This window comes from Drosophila guanche, unplaced genomic scaffold, assembly GCF_900245975.1.
Source record: "Drosophila guanche unplaced genomic scaffold, DGUA_6, whole genome shotgun sequence".
In the NCBI taxonomy this organism is placed as follows: domain Eukaryota; kingdom Metazoa; phylum Arthropoda; class Insecta; order Diptera; family Drosophilidae; genus Drosophila; species Drosophila guanche.
Genome location: NW_022995746.1, coordinates 2,624,460 through 2,644,332, shown reverse-complemented (window position 1 = coordinate 2,644,332; position 19,873 = coordinate 2,624,460). Strand labels below are relative to the sequence as shown.

The 19,873-nt window shown below is 47.0% G+C and overlaps 4 protein-coding genes across 6 annotated transcripts in view; 2 read left to right on the top strand and 2 right to left on the bottom strand.

Moving 5' to 3' along the window:
- Positions 1 to 873: 873 nt before the first annotated feature.
- On the bottom strand, positions 874 to 15,627 carry LOC117582446 (arf-GAP domain and FG repeat-containing protein 1). Of its 3 annotated transcripts, XM_034270163.1 has the most exons (7): positions 15,060 to 15,361; positions 4,109 to 4,947; positions 2,688 to 3,212; positions 2,290 to 2,508; positions 2,146 to 2,225; positions 1,921 to 2,115; positions 874 to 1,854 (listed from the first exon to the last, which is right to left on the bottom strand). In XM_034270163.1, exons 1-7 carry the CDS (start codon positions 15,224 to 15,226, stop codon positions 1,816 to 1,818), a joined length of 2,064 nt encoding a protein of 687 aa, XP_034126054.1. In that variant the 5' UTR covers positions 15,227 to 15,361; the 3' UTR covers positions 874 to 1,815. The 3 variants fall into 3 exon arrangements, with proteins under 3 accessions (XP_034126054.1, XP_034126053.1, XP_034126055.1); XM_034270162.1 differs by having other exon boundaries at positions 1,921 to 2,225; XM_034270164.1 differs by lacking the exon at positions 2,688 to 3,212 and having other exon boundaries at positions 1,921 to 2,225; positions 15,060 to 15,627.
- Positions 11,167 to 19,873, top strand: part of LOC117582457 — a 27,343-nt gene continuing 18,636 nt past the window's right edge. Inside the window, exon 1 of the mRNA XM_034270182.1 lies at positions 11,167 to 11,176. The gene's annotated coding sequence lies outside the window, so the exon portion shown is untranslated. The remainder of the gene's footprint in view (positions 11,177 to 19,873) is intronic.
- Positions 16,670 to 18,009, bottom strand: LOC117582453 (WW domain-binding protein 4). Its single transcript, XM_034270178.1, has 4 exons — positions 17,932 to 18,009; positions 17,801 to 17,873; positions 17,015 to 17,745; positions 16,670 to 16,955 (listed from the first exon to the last, which is right to left on the bottom strand). Coding segments are annotated over exons 1-4 (1,026 nt in total). The 5' UTR covers positions 17,934 to 18,009; the 3' UTR covers positions 16,670 to 16,735.
- LOC117582455 (probable serine hydrolase) lies at positions 18,102 to 19,690 on the top strand. Its single transcript, XM_034270180.1, has 3 exons — positions 18,102 to 18,282; positions 18,474 to 18,551; positions 18,699 to 19,690. The coding sequence occupies exons 1-3, from the start codon at positions 18,207 to 18,209 to the stop codon at positions 19,535 to 19,537; spliced, it is 993 nt and encodes a 330-aa protein (XP_034126071.1). The 5' UTR covers positions 18,102 to 18,206; the 3' UTR covers positions 19,538 to 19,690.

The following is a 19,873-nucleotide window of genomic DNA, read 5'->3' as shown; positions in this document are numbered from 1 at the left end:
GCTGCCAGGCGAGGAGTTAGCTGACTTTTCGACTTTCTTTCATATGCGAATTTTTAAGATATAAATTTATATATATACGAGTACGTAACAAAATAAACCTTAAATAATTTATGGTAATTTAAACAATTGCTAAAAACCAACTAGAACTAAAGAAGACGAGAACAAACTAGAAATTATACCGAAACGGAAATGAATAAAAATAAACATTCAAATAAATTAAATAAAATGAACGTCTCGTTCGGGTTCATTTATTAACAATCGGAGCCAAAGGAATAGCGATAAAAAGGCTAAAAAAGGATAAAAAAAAGATTTTCGCTTTCCTGTGACGAAAAAACATTCCACTCGTAGATTTAAAAAAAGTATTTAAATATTTGTTAATCATTATTTTCGATGATCGAGAGTATCGGATATCAGAGCGGCCAGCTTCAATATTTTCATAGCAGTCAGCTTTGAGAACCAGATGTAAACGTTTCATAGCCCCAGCATTGATGGTTTCACATTTGTGGCCATTCGCAAATCTCGCAGAATCTCGCAAATTTGAACCAATTTTTTCCTGGGTTGATTCTAATTTCTGGACATTTTTTTTTTACTTTTTGCATTTTTAACTTTAATTATCATCAACTGACATAAATTTTAAAAAGCCTATCTAGCCTTTTTACACCACGAATAAATCGGGAGCTCCCAATTTTAGTTTTACTTCAGCCAAAAATGTTACAGTTGTATACAAAATCCGCCACCAGTGTATTAAAATGATCGACTCTAATTTCTGAACAATTCTAATTTGTGAGAATCTGCTGTTTCCGTATATCTGGGTTACAATTCCCCTACAAATAACATAGAAGAAAAACCAAAAATTGATTGATTCAAAGATAATTATGCACATAGCGTTCTTATTTGTTTTTATTGAAATTTCGTAGTTTAAATAACTTTAAGGCTTCGATAATGTTTCTGTTTGTAAGGCTAAAAATGGAAAAAATTCTTTGCTTCTTATCTGGACATGGGCATGGGCATGTGCAGAGTGAGCATGTGAACGTGATTCATGGATGAGGGGTCGGTTGGGGGTTCCGTATGGGGCGGTATTACATTTGGGGCTTACAATTATAAATACTCCACTCACACGACACAGACAGACCGTTTGTACGCACGTACTAACGTCTGTTGGTGGTGTAACAAAGTTAAACTTTTTATTGAGCAATCTGCACGTACGTGCAGCTGCGGCTGACTTACGGAAAAGGTAAGCGAGCAGAGAGTCAGGGTACAGAAATAAGAAGCAAATTCATTAGGTACAAAAGCATATATGTATATATATCTGGGGTAGTATCTGTTTATGGTATCTCTATCCGTATAATTTATAGTTTTATAATCTTATTAAGGCCACACAATCAATAACTGACAGAGTTTCTTATCCGCAACGAAAGTGCTAGAGGGGACAGGTGACAGGTGACATTGAAATCGCCAGAGACAGAGAGACAGAGAAGAGAGGCTGAGAGAGAGTACTTTGCCTCTCACTAGTATTAGTACATGTTCTAGATTTTTATCATATAAAAGAATATATATATATGTATATATCATCCCGCTCTGGAGGCGCGTACACATTTTCACCTATGTACACCAGCCGTTAGAGTGTGTTTTTTATGCATCGTACTCGTACTCGTATATAGTAGATTAATGCTATTGTTCGTAAAATGGACTAATTTCGGTTCGGTTCACTCGCAGCGCAGTTGTTCCTTCTGGAGTCCCCCGCTTTGTTCTGGCTGGCTGTCAGCGTCTCAGCCAAGTGGCGTCGAGTGGCGAGTGTTGCTTCTGGCTTGAGTCTCATAAAAATGGATTATTGGTGTTCATGGCGCCGCTTGCCTGTGAAGAGAGAGAACGTTTAATATTGATTCGGACTGCCATTTGCCTTGTGTTTTCCCCACTTACTGCAAAAGGATTGTTGGCCATAACTGGTGCTGGCTGCATGCTGCCAAAGCCGCAGCCATTGGGCAGACCCTGGCCCATGGCATAGCCATTGTTATTAAAGTTAAAGAAGTTTGTCTGCTGCTGCTGCTGTTGGGGACTGCTGCCGTATGCATTTGGTATGAGCGTCAACTGGCCATAGAGATTCTGCTGCTGCTGCTGCTGCTGCTGCTGCTGTTGCTGCTGCTGGAATGGATTCACCACGTGATTGCTTAGCATCTGCTGCTGCTGCTGGCTCTTGAAAGGATTCGGATTGTTGTTGATAAGAGCTGCACAAGGAGAACCCAATTAGTGACTGCTTTAAGGACGGCTTCAAGTGTTTTGAGCACTTACCGCTGCCAAAGGCGTCCGTCGCCTGGTGGCCATTGTTGTTGTTGTTGTTGTTGTTGCCATTGGTGGGCGTTGGTGCCTCCGAGGCGGACGACTCACTGGCCTTCAATTCGCGCAGCTGCTCATCGAGGTCCTTGAGTGCCGCATAGCGGTCCTCGCTGGGCGCCACAGCCGATGCACTATGGCCTGCGGGTGGCGTGTGGCCATTCTGCAGCGGAGCGCCTAAAAGAACATGGAAAATGGATTAGTAGCTGAACCAAGCAAGTGGGGTTACAAGGGGGCTTCAACTACTGGCAAACGAATACACAAATCAAAACTAAACACAGAACCAAAAGGAGTACAAACAAATCAATCAAAGAACGAAGAACGAAACGCAACTGAAAACGCAACTCAAAACTTACTCCACGTAAAGAAATCACTGAAATTGGCATTCAATATGTCGGAATCTTGACTTGAACTTGAAGTTGGATTTGGTTCTTGGTTTTGCTGTTCCGCTTGTGGCTGTGCTGCTGCCTCTTCCGCTTGATACTCGTACTCCTCCTCCTCGGGAAAACTGCTCGACAGGGAGCTGAACAACAAGTAGGAGGCACGGCTTGGCGGAGGCAGCGGAGGCTCTGCAGACAGAAAGGGATTTGTCGGCGACAGTGGTGGCTCTTCGCCGCTCGAGTACCAGGAGTTGGTAGAGTTTGTGCGTTGGATCATGGAGTATTCCATCTCTGGCTCTGGCTCCATGTGCATCTGCTCCTGCCAGAAGCTCCAGTTCAGCGCGGGCTCTTCGTTCACCCTGGATGCTGCTGCTGCAGGAGTAGTTTGTGGCTTTGGCGGCAGCCAATTTCTATCGTCGAAGGGATCGTGGAAGTTGTGCCTGCTCCAGTCACTCACCCAACCGTTGAACACTGGCGGCAGCGCCTTCACCGCCCTGGGAGCTGCCCGCAAAGGGAGAGAAAGATTGTCAGACACTGAATCCATAGCTGAAGGATAGCATATGGGGCGGAGGCAAGCGTTCTACATGTGGTGCAAGCATGGTGGCAGGAGGAAGCAGGCTCCTCGAAGAGTGATCGAAAGACGAATCCGCGCAACTCAAAACTTAAATAAAACCAAAGGAAACGAGATGGGACGTGTGAGACGCTTCTTACGCGTCACAACTTGTATACCCGGTACTCGTCAAAGTACCTGTCGCATATTGTTTTTGTTTTGAATTTTACATTTGACATTTTATATTTTTTCTACACCTGTCTCTCTCAGACCCACACACTGCAAATCCACGGCAGTGGGAGAGACAAGTCAGAGGCAGAGGCATTGCAGAAGCAGAGTGTAAATGAGAGAATGTGAAAAAAAAACAAATATAAGCTGCGGGACAGGGTAGGTTTAGCCACTGGAAATTAATTTATTCATTGTGGCCATAATAATGATCCAATCGGATCGCAATTTGGTGATCTGATAGATATGGTCATCCCCTACAGAATGGCGTTTTAGTTTTCTTTTATCTTCAAAATTCCAAATTGATTTGGGAGGTTTTTGGCCTTTTACGGGGGCGGAAGGGGCGTGGCTCATTTTTGAAATACACTTGTAACAGTGTGAGCCACATTTAGCTAGCTCTTATAGTCTCTGAGATCCAGGCGCTCAACAAGACGGACATGGCTCTATCGACTCGGCTATTGATTCTGATCAAGAATATATATACTTTATGGGGTCGGAAACGCTTCCTTCTGGGCGTTACATACAACCGTTATTCGCACAAATACAATTATACCCTATTTACTCTTCGAGTACCGGGTATAAAAAGGAAGCAAGTCCCCTGTGGTTCATCCCCCTCACTTACCCACGCCATTGAAGATGGGCGCATGATCAAAGTCCGCAAAGTTCTCCGCTCCCTGGCTGCCATTCAGTAGCTGCTGTTGCTGCTGCTGCTGCTGCTGCTGGTGTAGGTGGGCCGCTCGAATGGGCTGTACCTTGGCATATCCATTCGTGGAGCTCACCGATGAGGCCGAGGAGACGGCCGGTGAGCCTGTGGATCTTGCCGAAGTCGCATCAAAGATATTGGCCGTGCCAAAGTCCGCCACAAAGTCAGTTTCACCGGCAAACCCGTTGCTGGCGCAGCTGCTAGTGTCCGAGAGGGCGCCCGTGGACGTGGATCCGGCGCTGTTGAGGCTGGTAAGTCCTACTCCGTTCAGCCCAAAAGCGTCATGGTTGTTGTTGCTGTGATGGTGATGCTGCGGCCTGCTGATGCTCGTGGACGTGGCTGAGGAGCTGGAGACGGGTGTGCCCTTGTGCAGGCCATTGGCTGTGGTGCGCTGGGCGGCAGGCGGCGTCAGGTGAATGCTGGCATATCCATTGCTCGACAGCGTCGAGACACTCACTCCATTGTGATGGTGGCCATTGTGGCTGTGACTCTGCAGGTTCACGGGAGCAGCAGCCTTCAGATTGAGCGACTTCAACGGACTGGCTGGCTCTAGGTAGTAACGCTTCCGCTCATACTTGTCGGTCATTAGCTCCCGCTGGTCCTGCTGCTGCTGGTGGGCGGCCCGCTTGGGGTCCCACAAGCCCAGCCAGGTCTTGGCGCACAGCTCGTTGCCGTGCGAGCGCAGGAAGTCGATCTCCTCTTGTGTGAAGGTGGCCATCGATATGGATTTCACACGATGTGGCGGCGTCAGTCCCCGTCTGCAAAGGGAGAGAGGAAGAGAGAGAGAGACATTAGGCAAGGCAGAAATTAAGTTTCAAGTAATTATTATTGTGTTATGGAAATTGCCTCAAGTTTTCCGCGCGCTTGATGCCAGAGACGCAGACCAGGTGGCGGCATGGGTCAGTGGGTCACAGAATGCCAGAACGACCCGCCAAACGGGCGTTCAATTTCAGTTAATTGCGCAAATTAATTCGCCCTGGCCTTGGGTCTGGGGTGGGGCTTGTGCTCCAAGCAGCAATTGGAGCACTTGGAGTGCGGCCAGCAGTGTGGCATGAAAACCGAAACCCAAAAACAAACTAAAATGATGGATGGGCTGGTCGCGCAGGGGCAGGGGCCGGGGCTCCCGTTAGAGAGTTTTCCAGCAAAATTTGCCTCGCACCGAAAGCTAATTTCGGTTTTTTCACGAATTTCCCAAACGAAACGAGCACACCAAACGGCCAGCAAAACAGCAACAAGAAAAGCAACAACCACTTGAACGGACAAGCAACAACATGGCAACAGAGAAACAGCAACAGCACCAGCAAATAGCAAATAGCAACAGCAACAGCAGAACGGGCTAACAGGAAAATCTGCAATGCGAATATTGAAACACTCTTTGATTTTGGTTTTTGGTAGATTTTTAGAGCCCAAAGAGTAATGGTTTTGATGGGGCATTGTCGTTAGAATAAAGTTAAATGTTTTATTTCGGTAATCTGCTATGCAGAAAAGATATTTGTGAGTGGTTTCCAGATCAAATTGTTGATCTATCTGTGTTATCTGTCTATCAATTACACTGTGCAACAAATGGCAACTTTTAGAATGTGCTTCGCTGGAGGCAAAAATAAGATTTTAGTTCTTGCTGGGCCAACATTAGAAAACTGCTTTAAGTTAATAAATAATTCGTATCTTTGGAATTCTTTAAACAATTTAAATAATTAGTAGCTTATTTTGTTAAGAATATATGCCACTGAAGAGTTCACGCCCTAAAATATGACAAAACAAAAATATTTAAAAAGTTGTCAAAGTTGAAGAAATTTGTTATAATTGGTAAAAAAGACTTTGAGTCCGCCATATCTTCAAGAATCAAATTTCCTGTGAAAGTTAGAGCAATTTTCTTTCAAACTCAATTTGGTTTGTGTGCGCTGCAGTTTCTGTGTCACTGAATCCCGTTTTTATGAGATTTTGGGATTTAATTGCAAGCTCCAATTATGAGGAGTCATCGAGTCCTACAGCCAAATATTTGTCGCGCTCATAGTACATTCAAACAGTTCCCATTTGTCGCACAGTGTTATTATCAAAGTATCAATTATTACTTTGATTATCTACAAAAACAGGAAACTATTTTACCCAAATAACAAATATAATATGACCCACAGATAAGACAAACGACTGGCATTTACATTTGTACAATTTTTGATTGGATTATTACCAACATAAAAGCCCAATTCCAAGTAGATACTACAGTACAGCCCTCGCATTCATTCATGAGTAGGAAATGACTCAAAGGCAATAGCTATTTCTAGTTTTTAGGGAATTTGAAACATGTGCGAGCAATCCAGATTATGACTAAACCAAAGGGGCTTTCGCTGAAGAATTTTTAGACAGATATTCTACGAGCAACAGCAGTAAAGATGGATCTGATAAGGAGAGTTCCGCGTTGATAAAATGTATACAACCCTGCCAAAAGGAAAGCCATAGCAGTAGTAGCAGCAGGCAGCATAGAGCCAAATATGCATATGGCCATAGACGAAGTCGAGGCTTGAAGCTAAAAAAAAAACTGGACGTTTCACATGAACGCTTCGCTGCGTTTCAGTTGGTTAACTAGTTGCAGAGGGGCACAAACAAACCGGGGTGGAGAAGGTGGAAACGGTGCACGTTCTAGAAGCAACTACTGGTTAATGCCAATCATCAGAGACCGCCTGTGGCACAGCCCACAGCCACCAGCTGTACATCTTTTGTCATCCTTTCTGCCCGGCGTAATGCAATTGTGAATCAATTTGCAGCAGCAGGCTGCAGGCAGGAAGTCCCTAAGTGCCGTCTTTGAAAGCAAACAACTCTCGCTCCACTTCCACTTCCAGTTCCACCTTCTCCTTCGCTTGTTTGCTCGCTCACTGACCCAAGACGGACTTCCGCCGGCAGCCAAAAGATCTGCGGAGCTGACAATCCGCAACGGTGACAGCAAAGGCAACGGCAACGGCAACAGGCGGAGGCGGTTGGATGACCTTAGCCAGCTAGCAGCCGCCTTTGGACCAATCAAATGGTCCAAGTCCCAGGCCCAGTTGCAGTTCCAGTAAGTCCAAGTGAGAGCCGTGGCGACTAGAGCACGCACAGGCAGTTCGTTAGTTGGGTGTTAGGAGGCGGGTAAGTGGCATGCGGCAGCGGCAGTTGGCAGTAGCTATTTTTGAAATCCAGCGAATGAGCGGAGAAAGTGAAAGTTGCCCAGCGGCAACAGATGCAGCGGCTGTTAGAGGAGTGGAAGCCACACTACCAGAGAGAGGCAAAGCCAGCCACGCCCACCGTTTACAGCATTTGAGTCGCGCTTAGTGGGTGAGGAGAAGGCCTGGTGACGGGGGAAGACAATTTTAGCTGTAATGACAGCAAATTTTCCATCAATCGGAGGCCCCTCTGTGAAGTGCAGTGGCAGTGTGACCAACCGATTGTTTGGCAATTTAATTTGTGGGGAAATTTGTAGAGGGAAAAACTGGCATACCATTAAAAAACTATTAATTCAAACAATTTGAAAAACTTTTAATGGTTTTTTTATGCGTTTTGTTAACGTTAAATTCGAATTAAAGAGAATACCAGTCTTGGGGCAGCTTTTATGACCTTTTCCCTGTATTCTGCAATCGAAAATTGCTTGAAAACTCTATCTGGGGAACTGTTCCATATGAAAGTAACAATATTTAAAAGGTTTGTATGCCAACCCATGGATAAAGGTTACAGGTACAACACTCATACTCCGTAGATCTTCTAAAGTGCTGTTCAATATTAGCATTGGAATGCTAATTGAGAGACGAACTACACATCTGTACATCTCTGTGTATCTCAAAGAGAATGCAATGCTAATTGGAAGTCAACAGAGCAGCGGCAGCATCAGCATCATCAGCGTCGCTGCAAATTGGAAACTGTGTCACCCACCTTACAGGCCAAGACAGGGGGTAGGGTCCAAGGGAACATCCACTGCGAACTGCATTTGGAGAGCATCGATTCACTAGCACTGCTTCCCCATCACTCCCGCTACAGCAATTCTCGGGAGCTTTTGAGCTTTGACACCCCCACCCAGATTCTGCGCTCGCAATTGCACTCTCCCTCTGACACAGGCAGCTGGCTGGGTGTTGGGGTTTCCACAGTTTACGCCGGATGGATCTCAATCTCCGATCTCTGATCTCGGATCTCGACGGTTTTCGTTTCGTTTCGTGCTTGGCACAAGTGGATACAACATACACACACATGCCACAGAGACTGTAATGCAGATAAAGCTTAGCTTACTTACACACACAAACACACACACACACATAAACGGAAACACACACTTATTTATACTAATACATTCCTATTTGTCTTTGCTGAAAAAGTGCAAAACTTGTTTTTTGCGCATTTTGCGCACTCAGCGTGAAAAAAATCAACTCAAACAAAAACAAAAGTAAAACTCGTTGCTGGTCTGCGGCAAAATACACCGAAAAGCAAAAAGCAACAACAGCAACATCACAATAATACAGAAAAGCCATCACAACATACACACACATACACACATACACAAACAAGAATGAAAATCTAGCTTCAAGAACGATGCTTTAATTACCCTTTCCAGTGGCATTATTACTACGACTGAGAAAATAATGGTTATAAAAAATATCCACAGAAACTTGTAGCTTTATTATTTTGGAAGTTATGCATTTAATTCTTTTCGCTGCGCAAACATTCACACGAAAAATAATAACGTCTAGGAAGTGTATAACAATAAGTACAATCCGCGAATTGTACGTCGAGCAAAAACAGAGGGGAAAGGAATATAAGAAACACCAACAAAAGAAGGCAACATCGACAACTTGGGACCTACCACATGACGTTTAGCATCGAGACTTTAAGTGACGGCATGACGGAGTGACAGACGACAAAGAAAAATATCAAAAGGCACGAGAGGCAGCCAAAGCATTGAAGCAATGAAGCAACGAAGAAAAGTAAAGAGCAGACTAAATTATGATAATAAATAACAGCTTAAATATGGAAAGAGACTTCTCACATATGAACTTTTGATTTTGGTTTCGCCTTAGCACTTGGACAAACAACACAAAGCTAAAAGAACAACGAATCGTGCTGAGAATACCCAGCAATTGATGAGGGATATGGGAGCTACAAACACACATGACACAAAGTGAACCGAAGTGGGCAATACAAAAACTTAATTTAACATGTTAATTAATTCTTGGAATGCAGCGATTGTTCTTGCAGCGAAAACACCGCTGGGGCTATGTCAGAACTTATGGTAAATATACCCTTCTGCTCTTCGAGTAAAGGGTATCATAATACCATCCACGCAAATTTCTTGCATATTTATATTCATTTCTTCTCCCCATGAGTCACAACTGGAGAGAGGAAGATGTGTAAAGCGAAAGGGCGGGGTGAAGGGGTTAATATTGTTGCCAACAATTTCAACAGAGAAGAGTGATTGTATGTGTGTGTGTTTGTTGTCTGTGAGCAGCACATTCACTTTACTCTTTCGCTGAGAAAAAGCAATTAGTCAATTTCAGAAGAGCACAGAATAAGAGACCTTGCCCCAAGACATTGTCTGCCGAGAGAAGGGTGGGCACTGTAGAAACAGTTATTACAGTTATTAGTTTTGACTTCTGAGAGGAGCACTCGAGAAACTTGAGCTAATTTCATTTCAACACTTTCAAAGGTCACAGCGTTGGCCCTAGAATGGGAACTTACAGCGTTTGCTCCCGTTTAAACCGCGGCTGGCTACAATTGAATTCCGTGGCTAGGATGGCTTAGTTGCAGCTCGCGACGCGATCAGAACACGACTGTCGCCAACAGATCCAATAAACATAAAAATAGCACACGTCTCCAGTCTGGGACAAAATGCGTTTCAGACTAAGCGCGAAATAAAACGCATGCAAATAGCGCCTCAAAGTGCGGGGGGCGGCAAGTGGAATGAGATAAGGAGGGGTGTCTGGGGGTGACGGGTACCAGGAATTGATATTTACTCGGAAATCGAGTGCGCAATGGAACGCCCTTTCCAGCGATCGCCCTTTCCAGTGATTCCACTAATTGATCATCGCTAAATGGGCAATTAAACAACAGTTGTCAGACAGGCTTTGTCTGGGAAGCTGGAGGCTGAAGCGCTCTTTATTTGTCATGGAACAAGGGGAGCAGAAAAACACCACAAAGAACGCTTCGAATCAGATGGAGCTGATTGCCATGGGCCTCTGCGACCTCCAGCAGAGGTTCTTCCGCGTGGTATCGATGAATCAGCAGGAACAAGGCTGCCTGGTGGTGGTGGGTGGTTGATGGTGTCCCCTGGAACACAATGAAAGTCAATCTTTGTCTCCGGAACGAATCTGATTACAATTTACACACACACACACACACAGACACAGAGCGAAAGAGCCATCCAGAGCTATAAATACATACAGGTTTCAATTTCAAACCGCAGCCAAGTGACACACAAGGCAATGCCGTCCAGCCCAGTCCATCTCCCTTTCTCCAATGTCACCGGGAACCCAGAGCGAGACAACAAAAGCCAGCCTGAACATGAGAATTGAGCTCCTCCAAAGTCATGACATATGTGAGATGTGAGCGTGTGTGTAAAATATATGAAAATTGCTTCCAGCTTTGATTTTGATTCTCCTTCACGCGCACAAAATGGCCTCGACTAGACAAATACTCTCTAAGTGATCCAAGGCTCAGCTCACAAAGGTCCCATCCGGCACGTACTTGTGTACTCAGCGGTCGGAGGAGAGTCGAGTTGAGTGTGAGTCTGAGTACGAGTCCGAGTCGAGTCCCACGGTCAAGAACTTGCAGGGAAATTACATTCCAAGGTCGCGAGATAAGCAAACACCAGCAAGAGAAGCGAGAGGGAACTAACTAATCTCCCATAAAGACAGAGAGAGAACGAAGCAATCTTTTGCACTAGTACTTCCCCTTCTTCTTTATATTAGCTATCGTCAGCTTCAAAAACAGCAAAAACAAACTAGCAAAAACAACAAACACAAACACTCTCCCATCGTCCGAGAGCATTCAAAAGAGAGAGAGGAAGGAGAACTCTTTGTCGGCTGGCAGACAAAAACGCTGACCTACTCTGAATGTTGTCCAGCTGTGGAACTGTGGAGTATTTTAATTGCAAAGTTTCGTTGAAAAGCAGCTTTTCCCGCAGACGTTGCACTTTTTGACGCCCATTTGCACTGCTGCCTGGTCCGTGGACCCATCTGGTGTTACTCAATTAGAACTGGGACCAAATCCCACGCATTCCGATTCCAGTTCTCATTCCCCCCAACCCGTGGTTATAAATGGAACTTATGTCTATGTGTGAGTGACGCCTTTTGGCGCAGAGACGCCATCGTCTGGCATTCGCGGACTCGTCGTGTTTGTCGCACAAAATAAATTAAACTTGGCAGTGCGCCCCCCTTTGGGAGGGATAAGGAGGGTACCGGCTAGGACTCTATGGCTATGGCTCTTGCTCTATGAATATTTTAATAATGCCATCCATCGTCTGAGAACCAGAGCTGCAAATTGCCTAAAGAGCCTTGAGCCCCTTTGGCCGACCAAATGGCCATGGATGAAAAATGAAATATGCAAAGAGGCCTCGGACCAGAGACCATTCAGCAAGCAGCCAGCCTATGAGTATTCAAAGAGAATTCTTGGACAAAGCCGAGTGGGCTAGGCAGGATTCGGCTTAAGACTGCGTCGCTGCAGGGTGGATACCCTGTTTACGATGATGCTTGACTGAATCGATCGATGAACGCAGCATGCCCTGCCGCCCAATGGGTAGCTGCTGTGGCAAAAGAAAAAGCCATTAATCTCTGTGTGGGCGGAGCGCCTCCTTCTGCTTGCTGGTCGTTCTACATTCCCATTCCCATATCACTTCTCACCACTGAATCGCACACTCTTCCTCTTCGGTTCTCTTGGGGATAGCCGCACTCCTAATTGGCCCCAGCATCTGCCTCAGTGGCCCGGCCAACTCGAGCTCCTCTCTCCAGCTGAGAGGAACGACTGGCGCCTGCTGGCTAAAGTGGAGCACAGCACCCCGGACCCCTCTTCGCACATGTTTCCGCATTTGAATTGCATTCACAGCTGCTGTCGCTGCTGCTACTTTGGCTGGGGCGGCGAGAGTCATATCGAATCGTTTGTCGCTTTGGGGTTTGCGCCTTTGAATTATTAATAGATTTGAAAAATCTCTATTTCAAGGCGAGAGCACAAAATAAACACAAGGGGGCGAGTGGGGGAATAGACAAAACAAAGGAAAGGCAAACACAGAGAAACGGCATTTACAAAGCAACAACAACGACACCTTCCAAGAGTGTGTGCAGGCAGCATACATAAGTGTGTGTGTGAGTGAAACGAACTGCGCAATAATTGTCGTCGGGTCAGCCCACCTCTCTCACTCCCACTACCCCTCCCTGCTTGGAGCCTATGACTTTGTTTGCATTAAATGCGATTCACAATTTCCCTTAAAAGTTCTAGGAGAGGGCTTGAGGATAGGGGAACGAAGTGAAACTTCTAGGAACGGTATGGTAAACAATTTGCATTTGAAATCTTGTATGTGTAAAAACACAAAATGTACACAAGTATGACGAGCAATGGGAGTGCTTGCTGAGTGCCTCCCACTCACACTTATTTGTGGCTGCTCTTACACATGTATTTGATTTGTTTTATTTAATTGCTTTGCCTTTTCGTTTCTTTTTGCTTTGCTCTTTCTTTAACTTGGTTGTTTTTTGGTCGAAAAAGAAATAAACGGGCCACACAGCTGACACACCGCATGGTGAAAGTGTGCCCCCGCCACTAACCCTTACCCTTACCCTGCCCCAACCCCTATTCATATTGTTGTCTACTGCTGTCAAATGCAGACACTTTTTATGCTGTTTCATAATCGAAAATTTACATACGAAACCGCAGCATGGAGAGTACAAAAGAAAGAAAAAGAGAGAGAGAAGGAGAAGGAGAGAGCAATGTAGTTGAGCTGAGAGTACGGTTTGGCCCAGTTGCAACTGCACTTGGGACTACCTAGTGAGCGAGATAGAAAGAGCGAGCGAGCGCCCGCTGACGCATCGCCAGCCTTCCACTAGAAGCATGCACTTACACATATGTATGTATGTACATGTGTGCTGCTGGTACAGTGGGATTGATGACGAAGACCCCGCCTGAGAAAGTGGCTCAACATTGGTGCTCCCAATGTGGCCATTGCATGAGTGTGTGTGAGTCTGTTTGCTTTCGCCTTATCTAATCAACAAGTTTCTTGACTTTTATGAGCCAACAGTCAGGCCAACAAGCTTTGAACTCTGTTGCTGGTGGTGGAGGTGCTGCTGCTGCTGTTGTTCCGCTGCCGAGTGGGCCAAAGCCAAAGTTAGAGCAGATGTCGGGTTCCCAGACCAGACGACTGACTGCTGCTTGATTGAGGTGCAACAATTTGTCCGCAATCGGAGGCAGACCCCAACAGCAACAGCCAAAGCAATAGCAGCTAGCAGCCCAAAAATACAAAAAGTATGCGCAAAAGCTGCTTGACAGGTTTCGTGCCGATCCCCTTCCTGTACCCCCACTACCAGTGCCACTACCACTACCATTGCAACTTCATTCCCACTTCCATTCCTGAAGCCGCTTCCTCCATTAACCCATTCCAAGGGGCCGGCCGGTCTGCAGCGGATTCTTCCAGCAATCGAGTGAGAGGGGGGGAGGTGTGAGAGGAGAGGACTCAACATGAACAGCAATTTTGTCTTGGACTTGGACTCGGGAGTGGGTTTCGTTGCCTCCCTCTCCCTGAAGTCCCTTCTGCCATTCCTGTCCGAGGCATTTGTGCGGCTTTCCATTTACATGCCAACATTTGTCTCCCCTTTCAGGCGGCGGCGGATAAGGGGAAATGAGTCATCAGGCATGAAGGGTTTCCAGTGCAGTACATTGCGCATTGGGCACTGGGCACCTGGCTTGCTTGGGGCAGATGCAACGATCAGTCAGTCCAAGTCCCGCCCGCATGCTGCTCAATTGAGTAGATTCCCATCTAGGGCGGTCGTCCAGTCGTGGGAATGGGAACGGGACGGAAGCAATCATGCAATGTTAGGCCCCATCCGGAAATGCGTAAATCAAATCAATTGTAACAAGAGTCCAACAAGGAGATGACCCCAATCTGGAAATAACTGGTTCGAATCAGAGCCAATTTGCCAAATTACTTGACATTCTGCCGCTGATTGTAAGGACACCCCACCACCACCAACCAACGGAGGGTAGCGGGTGGCTGTTTGGTGGTTATAGAAATCGAAACGAAGACGACATCGAAAGTGCCGCAAAACAATTGCGTTTCGGCCAAAAGTGGAAGCACAGCCAGCGACAATTGAAAGTTTGTCTTCGATTTGCATTTCCAAATTGCTCGTTCGTTCGCTTGCCGGGAAAGGAAAGGAAACGGATTTGAATTGAGTGGAATTGAATGGAATGGCTTTCGCTTTCGCGAAACAAGCGAGCGGGGCGAAATGGCTGATAGAGGGGGTCGTCTTGGAGGCGACAGGTCGGACATTGCATCCCCTGCAAATTATCGGTCACTCCACTCTCTGGGGGAATGATCGAAAATTGACGTCAGTCAACGATAAGAGAGATGTGTGGTGCGGTCACAACGGTCTGTCCAGGGTTAAAAGAAATGCACTGCAATGAATGCTCACTGGAACTGGTGAGAGAGAGGATGTTATTGGTATGCTAGGAATCCCGTTTGAAAGAAAGCCGACACAGGGGCAAAATTGTTTTCCCACTCTCGAATCTAGAAAATAAGGATGAGCTGGATGCCGTTAGAATTCGCAGCGGCAAACAGATAGATCGAAAATGGATGAATGGAAAATTCCACTGTTCCGAGAATACCTCCCATGGCCGGGAGAGAAAGAGAAAAGAGAGAGCGAGGGAATTAAGTACTTACAGCACACCCGAGCATCGGGTACAGACAAAGGAACCGATCGTCATGTTCACGTAGGTAGGACCCTTCTGGCCACAGTCGAAGCACTGCCGGTTTCCCGCCCCGCTCGTCACCAGCTCCCGAAGGGCGAGCAGGTACTTGTCGTCCTGTTTCTTGCGCACCACCGCCATGCTGCTGCTGATGCTTCTGCTGGTACTGTTGTTGTTCAGGTTCTCGCTGGTGGCCCTGTTGTTTCCTGCTTCCGGCGAAGTTGATCCGATCAGCGGCTTGGTGGCGGCGGGGGGTCCGGTGCTACCTGGAACACTGCTCTGACTGCTGTCGCTGTCCGCTAGCTGCTCGGTATCCGAGGGGAGCGGCTCCTGGGGAGGCAGGGGATGGTGGCTCCGTTCGGCAGCGTAAGGCGCGTAGGGGGCGACGGCCGTGCGGTAGGAGTCCGCAGCTTGGGGGACGGAGCTGTTGTAGACGTAAACGAACTGAATTTTGCCTGATTTGCAGCCAAGGCTCGGCACAGATCCAGAGATTGAAACTGACGTAAGTGTATGGACACGGAAATGGAGACGATGTGGGTCTCTTTACGCAACACCAGCCAGCGCTGACCTCTTCCCTCTCACATGCCCCGCAGCAAACGCAACACTCAAATCGCACAACAAACAACGACGGACGCCGCCGTAGCTTACGAGGGGGTCACGGGCAACGGGCACTCTGTACGGAAACGGTTACGGATTTGCTTTAGTGTGTTTGCCGTAATATTCGAAACAGCAAACAACTTTAAGTCGAATATTAACGTTGTTAACGTTGTTTCCTGGAGCGGGGGGTCGGGTGTTCCCTTTTAAATTGCTTGAATTTATTTTTATTTACACTTTTTCACTTTGGCCTTTTGTTGTTAACAGAATTAAGCACGAACACAACACAACACACAAAGATTATATTTAAACAAATCGGGGAGACGCGGATTTTGCCCACCGCAGGCACGGAAATTGAAAGATTGACTGAATGATGGAATAATGGAATGGTGGAATGAAGAAACGAAAAAATGGGCACATGATAGAATTATATAGGGTGGTCCCGTCAGCTGCATAATCATTTCGTTTTCGCACCCCTAACGCTTGTTGACAGCAGTAAATTATTTAAAATCTAAATACAAAATAATATAACTTCAACTCTTTTCTTGTAAAGGTCAACTTTGAACCATTAAAGAGTTAATCACCACACTCTATTGTCATTTACTACACAGAAACCTTTCAATCGCAATGATTGACAGCATTGTAAGGGGCGCCGTGTTGAAAACGAGAACACCTTATATAATTGCATCATGAATTGGCTATGCATAAAATACCGTAAATTGTGGTATTTGAAGTATTTATTTTCGGTAGAATACAGTATTAGTTCAAAGTATCTGGAGGTTTAATATCAAATAAAAAATCAACAAATCAATTAAAGGCTCGGCTCGGGTGGTTTTATCCATAAAAAAAGAAAACCCTTATCAGATCAGGATTCAGGTGAAATGGTCAGGGAAATATTCTTCGTTTGGTCAAATGCTCGAATAAAGGACGCAATTATGAGTAAAATACCACATGATAACTTGAGTTGGTAAGAAAATCACTAAAATGACATTTAAAATCTGAATTTGGAACAAATTTTTATAAACAACTTTATCAACTACATATTGTCAAATGTTTTTAGTCATCTAAACGCTTTCGCGCGTTGCCCTTGTTGGCGAATTTACGTTTTTTGAATGTTGAAGGTACACTGGCAGCGGCCTCACCGTCCAGGCCGGAAATGGTCTTCTCCTTGAAGCGCTTAACCGGTGGCTCGGGCTCGCTGTTTGTGGACACCACAGGAGGAGGTATATAGTAGTCGGTCTGGGGCAGCTCCCAGTCTATGGGCTCTTCAGGGGCTCTGCAAAAAACAAATCTATAAAGTCAAATTTGCAAACGAAAGTACACCGATTGACGTACTTGACTTCCACTGTTTGCCATTGGCCAATCTCCTTGGTGGCCGCCTCCTCTTCAGTCTTGAACTCCAGCCTCTTCTCCTCCTTTTGCTTCTTCTCCTTGGCGGTCTCTGGTTTTCGGAAGGCCTTCAGGCGCTCTCGGTTAACGCGGGCCACTTCTTCATCGGCATTGGCTCGAAACCGTAGCGATTCCTTCTCCTGGGATATCTCCTGCTGGTCAATGGCCAGCTGATTGATGCGTTCGTACTCCTCGTATGATAGATATCCTTCCTTGGGTGGCTTCCACACGGACTCGTTCGTCTTCACGTTCCAGTAGTAGGTGTGGCCCTCATCCGACTTTCCCTCCACCCAGAGCGAGGCATCAGGCACAACGGGATCGGCTCCTACCTTGCTCACTGTCACGCGTCGATTGTCCTCCTCCTCATCAGAGTAGCCCTCCAAACGCATGGGATCCACCTGCCTGCCCCTGCCAGGGGCGTTTGCTCCACCGCGAGATCCACTGCTGCCCGAGGCAGCCACCGCGCTCATCACAGTGTTGATGGAACGGGCCGTCATGTCCGCACGTCCGTGTATATCCTGAGCATACGACTTCATGGCCGCCTCCTCCATCTTGCGTATGTCCGCATCCATTTTCAGGCGTTCCCGCTCTGACTTTTCGCTGCTGCGGCTAATGTCCGTGATCCGCTTGGCCACATTCAGCTTGTGTCGCTTGCCATCCTCATGGAAGGCGATGCTCTGTAAGAGTTCTGATTACAAGGACATCCATTGGGGTACGAATCGCATTACTTACCGCTTTGTTGTCGCTCAGCCAGCACTTGCAGAAGTCGCAGTACTTGCGCTCGTTTGATTTCCAGAATTCTGTCCTGCGGATGGGATTGGGTGAGTGTTTGCACAGAACATGGTACATATTATAGCACTTACATGATGATTTAAAGGTCGTATCCTGCTGAAATTAATTTAAATCGAGTTTTTTTGAGCAACGCAAAAGCAAAACAAACTGAGCGCAGTGCTGCCACCCTGTTGAAATCAATCGATAACGACAATCGAATATCTACTCGACGATGCGCGGCTAAAACATTGATTATATTTGGTCGCTATTCGTTAGTCGCTCTGCAGCTAGTCACCGTGCACCAGCGTCAGCCACTGCCTGCACAACAAGTACGTAAACGGGAAACGGCCCCATCTGAATCTTGACCATGGCACAAGCACGACTGGCAACAACAACGTCACTGACATCGTCGGCTCTGGGGCTGGCGGCGACGTCAAAGACAAGTGAGTGTGGTACCTTTCAAGTCTGACCTGTGGTCCAAAGTCTAGCTAGCGCTCTCTCACCTGGCGCAACAGACACAACACGATTTCACCGAAACAGTTTCGCCATCTCAGCCCCTGCTTTGCGCAGCTGTTTGTTTTGCAAGTGCTAAAAATTGTTTTTCTGTTGCGTGCAATGTCTGCTCGCGTTTCAGATGGCGTCGTGGAGGAACTCCTGGGCGCGGACAGCTGGGAGGAGTTCGAAATCGATGTACCGTGGGGCACTGTGGCAGGTAAGTGCGCGTGGAGTGTGACTCACACACATCGTCCAACCGTCTGGCTCGGCTTATCTACGGTCCGGAAGTATCGGCCCATAGCATCTGCCATTGACGTGATTTCACAATGACGCAGCGAGTAATCAAACGTAATTTCTCCCCCAGGCAAGTGGTGGGGCTCGCGCAATAGGCAGCCCATAATCGCTCTGCATGGCTGGCAGGACAATTGTGGAAGCTTCGACAGGCTGTGCCCCCTGCTGCCGGCTGACAGCGCTGTGCTGGCCATCGATTTGCCCGGCCACGGCAAGTCGACGCACTATCCCCAGGGCATGCAGTACTTCATTTTCTGGGATGGCATCTGCCTCATCCGGCGCATCGTGCGCAAGTACAACTGGAAGAATGTCACCCTGCTGGGCCACTCACTGGGCGGAGCGCTGACGTTCATGTACGCCGCCAGCTTCCCGGAGGAGGTGGCCAAGCTGATCAACATTGACATTGCCGGGCCGACGGTGCGCGGCATTCAGCGGATTGCCGAGGGCACGGGCAAGGCGCTGGACAAATTCCTCGACTATGAGTCGCTGCCGGAGAGCAAGCAGCCCTGCTACTCGTACAACGAGATGATCAAACTGGTGCTGGACGCCTACGATGGCTCCGTCGACGAGGCCTCAGTGAAGATCTTGATGCAGCGAGGCATGCGCCACAATCCCACCAAGGATGGTTATCTTTTTGCGCGGGATCTTCGGCTCAAGGTGAGCCTGCTGGGCATGTTCACCGCGGAGCAGACCCTGGCCTATGCCCGCCAGATACGCTGCAAGGTGCTCAACATACGCGGCACGCCCGGCATGAAGTTCGAGACGCCCCAGGTCTATGCGGATGTGATAGCCACCCTCAAGGAGCATGCTGCCCATGTGGTCTACGTGGAAGTACCTGGCACCCATCACCTGCATCTGGTCACGCCGGAGCGTGTCGCATCGCACATAAACCATTTCCTGCGCGACCAGTAGGACACGCTACGGAGGGGGGAGCGGTGCTTAATTAAGTAGGAGGCTAATTGTAGATTAATTTCACTGGATTGTGATGACGTAACAGATCAAAGGTATTGTGTGGACTTGGACGTAGAGTACCACATTTAATAAAACCGAAAACTAATAGGCAAATTACACATTTACATTTAATTATTGGGATAAATTGTGGGTTTAAAAAGTTGCTTCCTTTTCGGAGTCTCGGAATATTCGATTATTTGTACGCTTTACAGCACTCAACACCACTATCACCACTAATAACAACAGAAGAAGCAACTCAAAACTTGGCGCGTAACCGTAATGGTTCACAGGTTTCCG

Bases quoted from the DNA above. Each gene is read 5' to 3' on its own strand.
- LOC117582446 (XM_034270162.1), bottom strand. From the start codon at position 15,226: ATGGCGGTGGTGCGCAAGAAACAGGACGACAAGTACCTGCTCGCCCTT. The intron at 3,213-4,108 runs GTAAGTGAGGGG...CTTTGCGGGCAG, and splicing joins GCCCATCTTCAATGGCGTGG to CTCCCAGGGCGGTGAAGGCG. The intron at 1,855-1,920 runs GTAAGTGGGGAA...CTCTCTTCACAG, and splicing joins TGGCCAACAATCCTTTTGCA to GCAAGCGGCGCCATGAACAC.
- LOC117582453 (XM_034270178.1), bottom strand. The intron at 17,746-17,800 runs GTAAGTAATGCG...GAACTCTTACAG, and splicing joins GGCTGAGCGACAACAAAGCG to AGCATCGCCTTCCATGAGGA. The intron at 16,956-17,014 runs GTACGTCAATCG...TGTTTTTTGCAG, and splicing joins TGGCAAACAGTGGAAGTCAA to AGCCCCTGAAGAGCCCATAG.
- LOC117582455 (XM_034270180.1), top strand. From the start codon at position 18,207: ATGGCACAAGCACGACTGGCAACAACAACGTCACTGACATCGTCGGCT. The intron at 18,283-18,473 runs GTGAGTGTGGTA...CTCGCGTTTCAG, and splicing joins GGCGGCGACGTCAAAGACAA to ATGGCGTCGTGGAGGAACTC. The intron at 18,552-18,698 runs GTAAGTGCGCGT...TTTCTCCCCCAG, and splicing joins ACCGTGGGGCACTGTGGCAG to GCAAGTGGTGGGGCTCGCGC.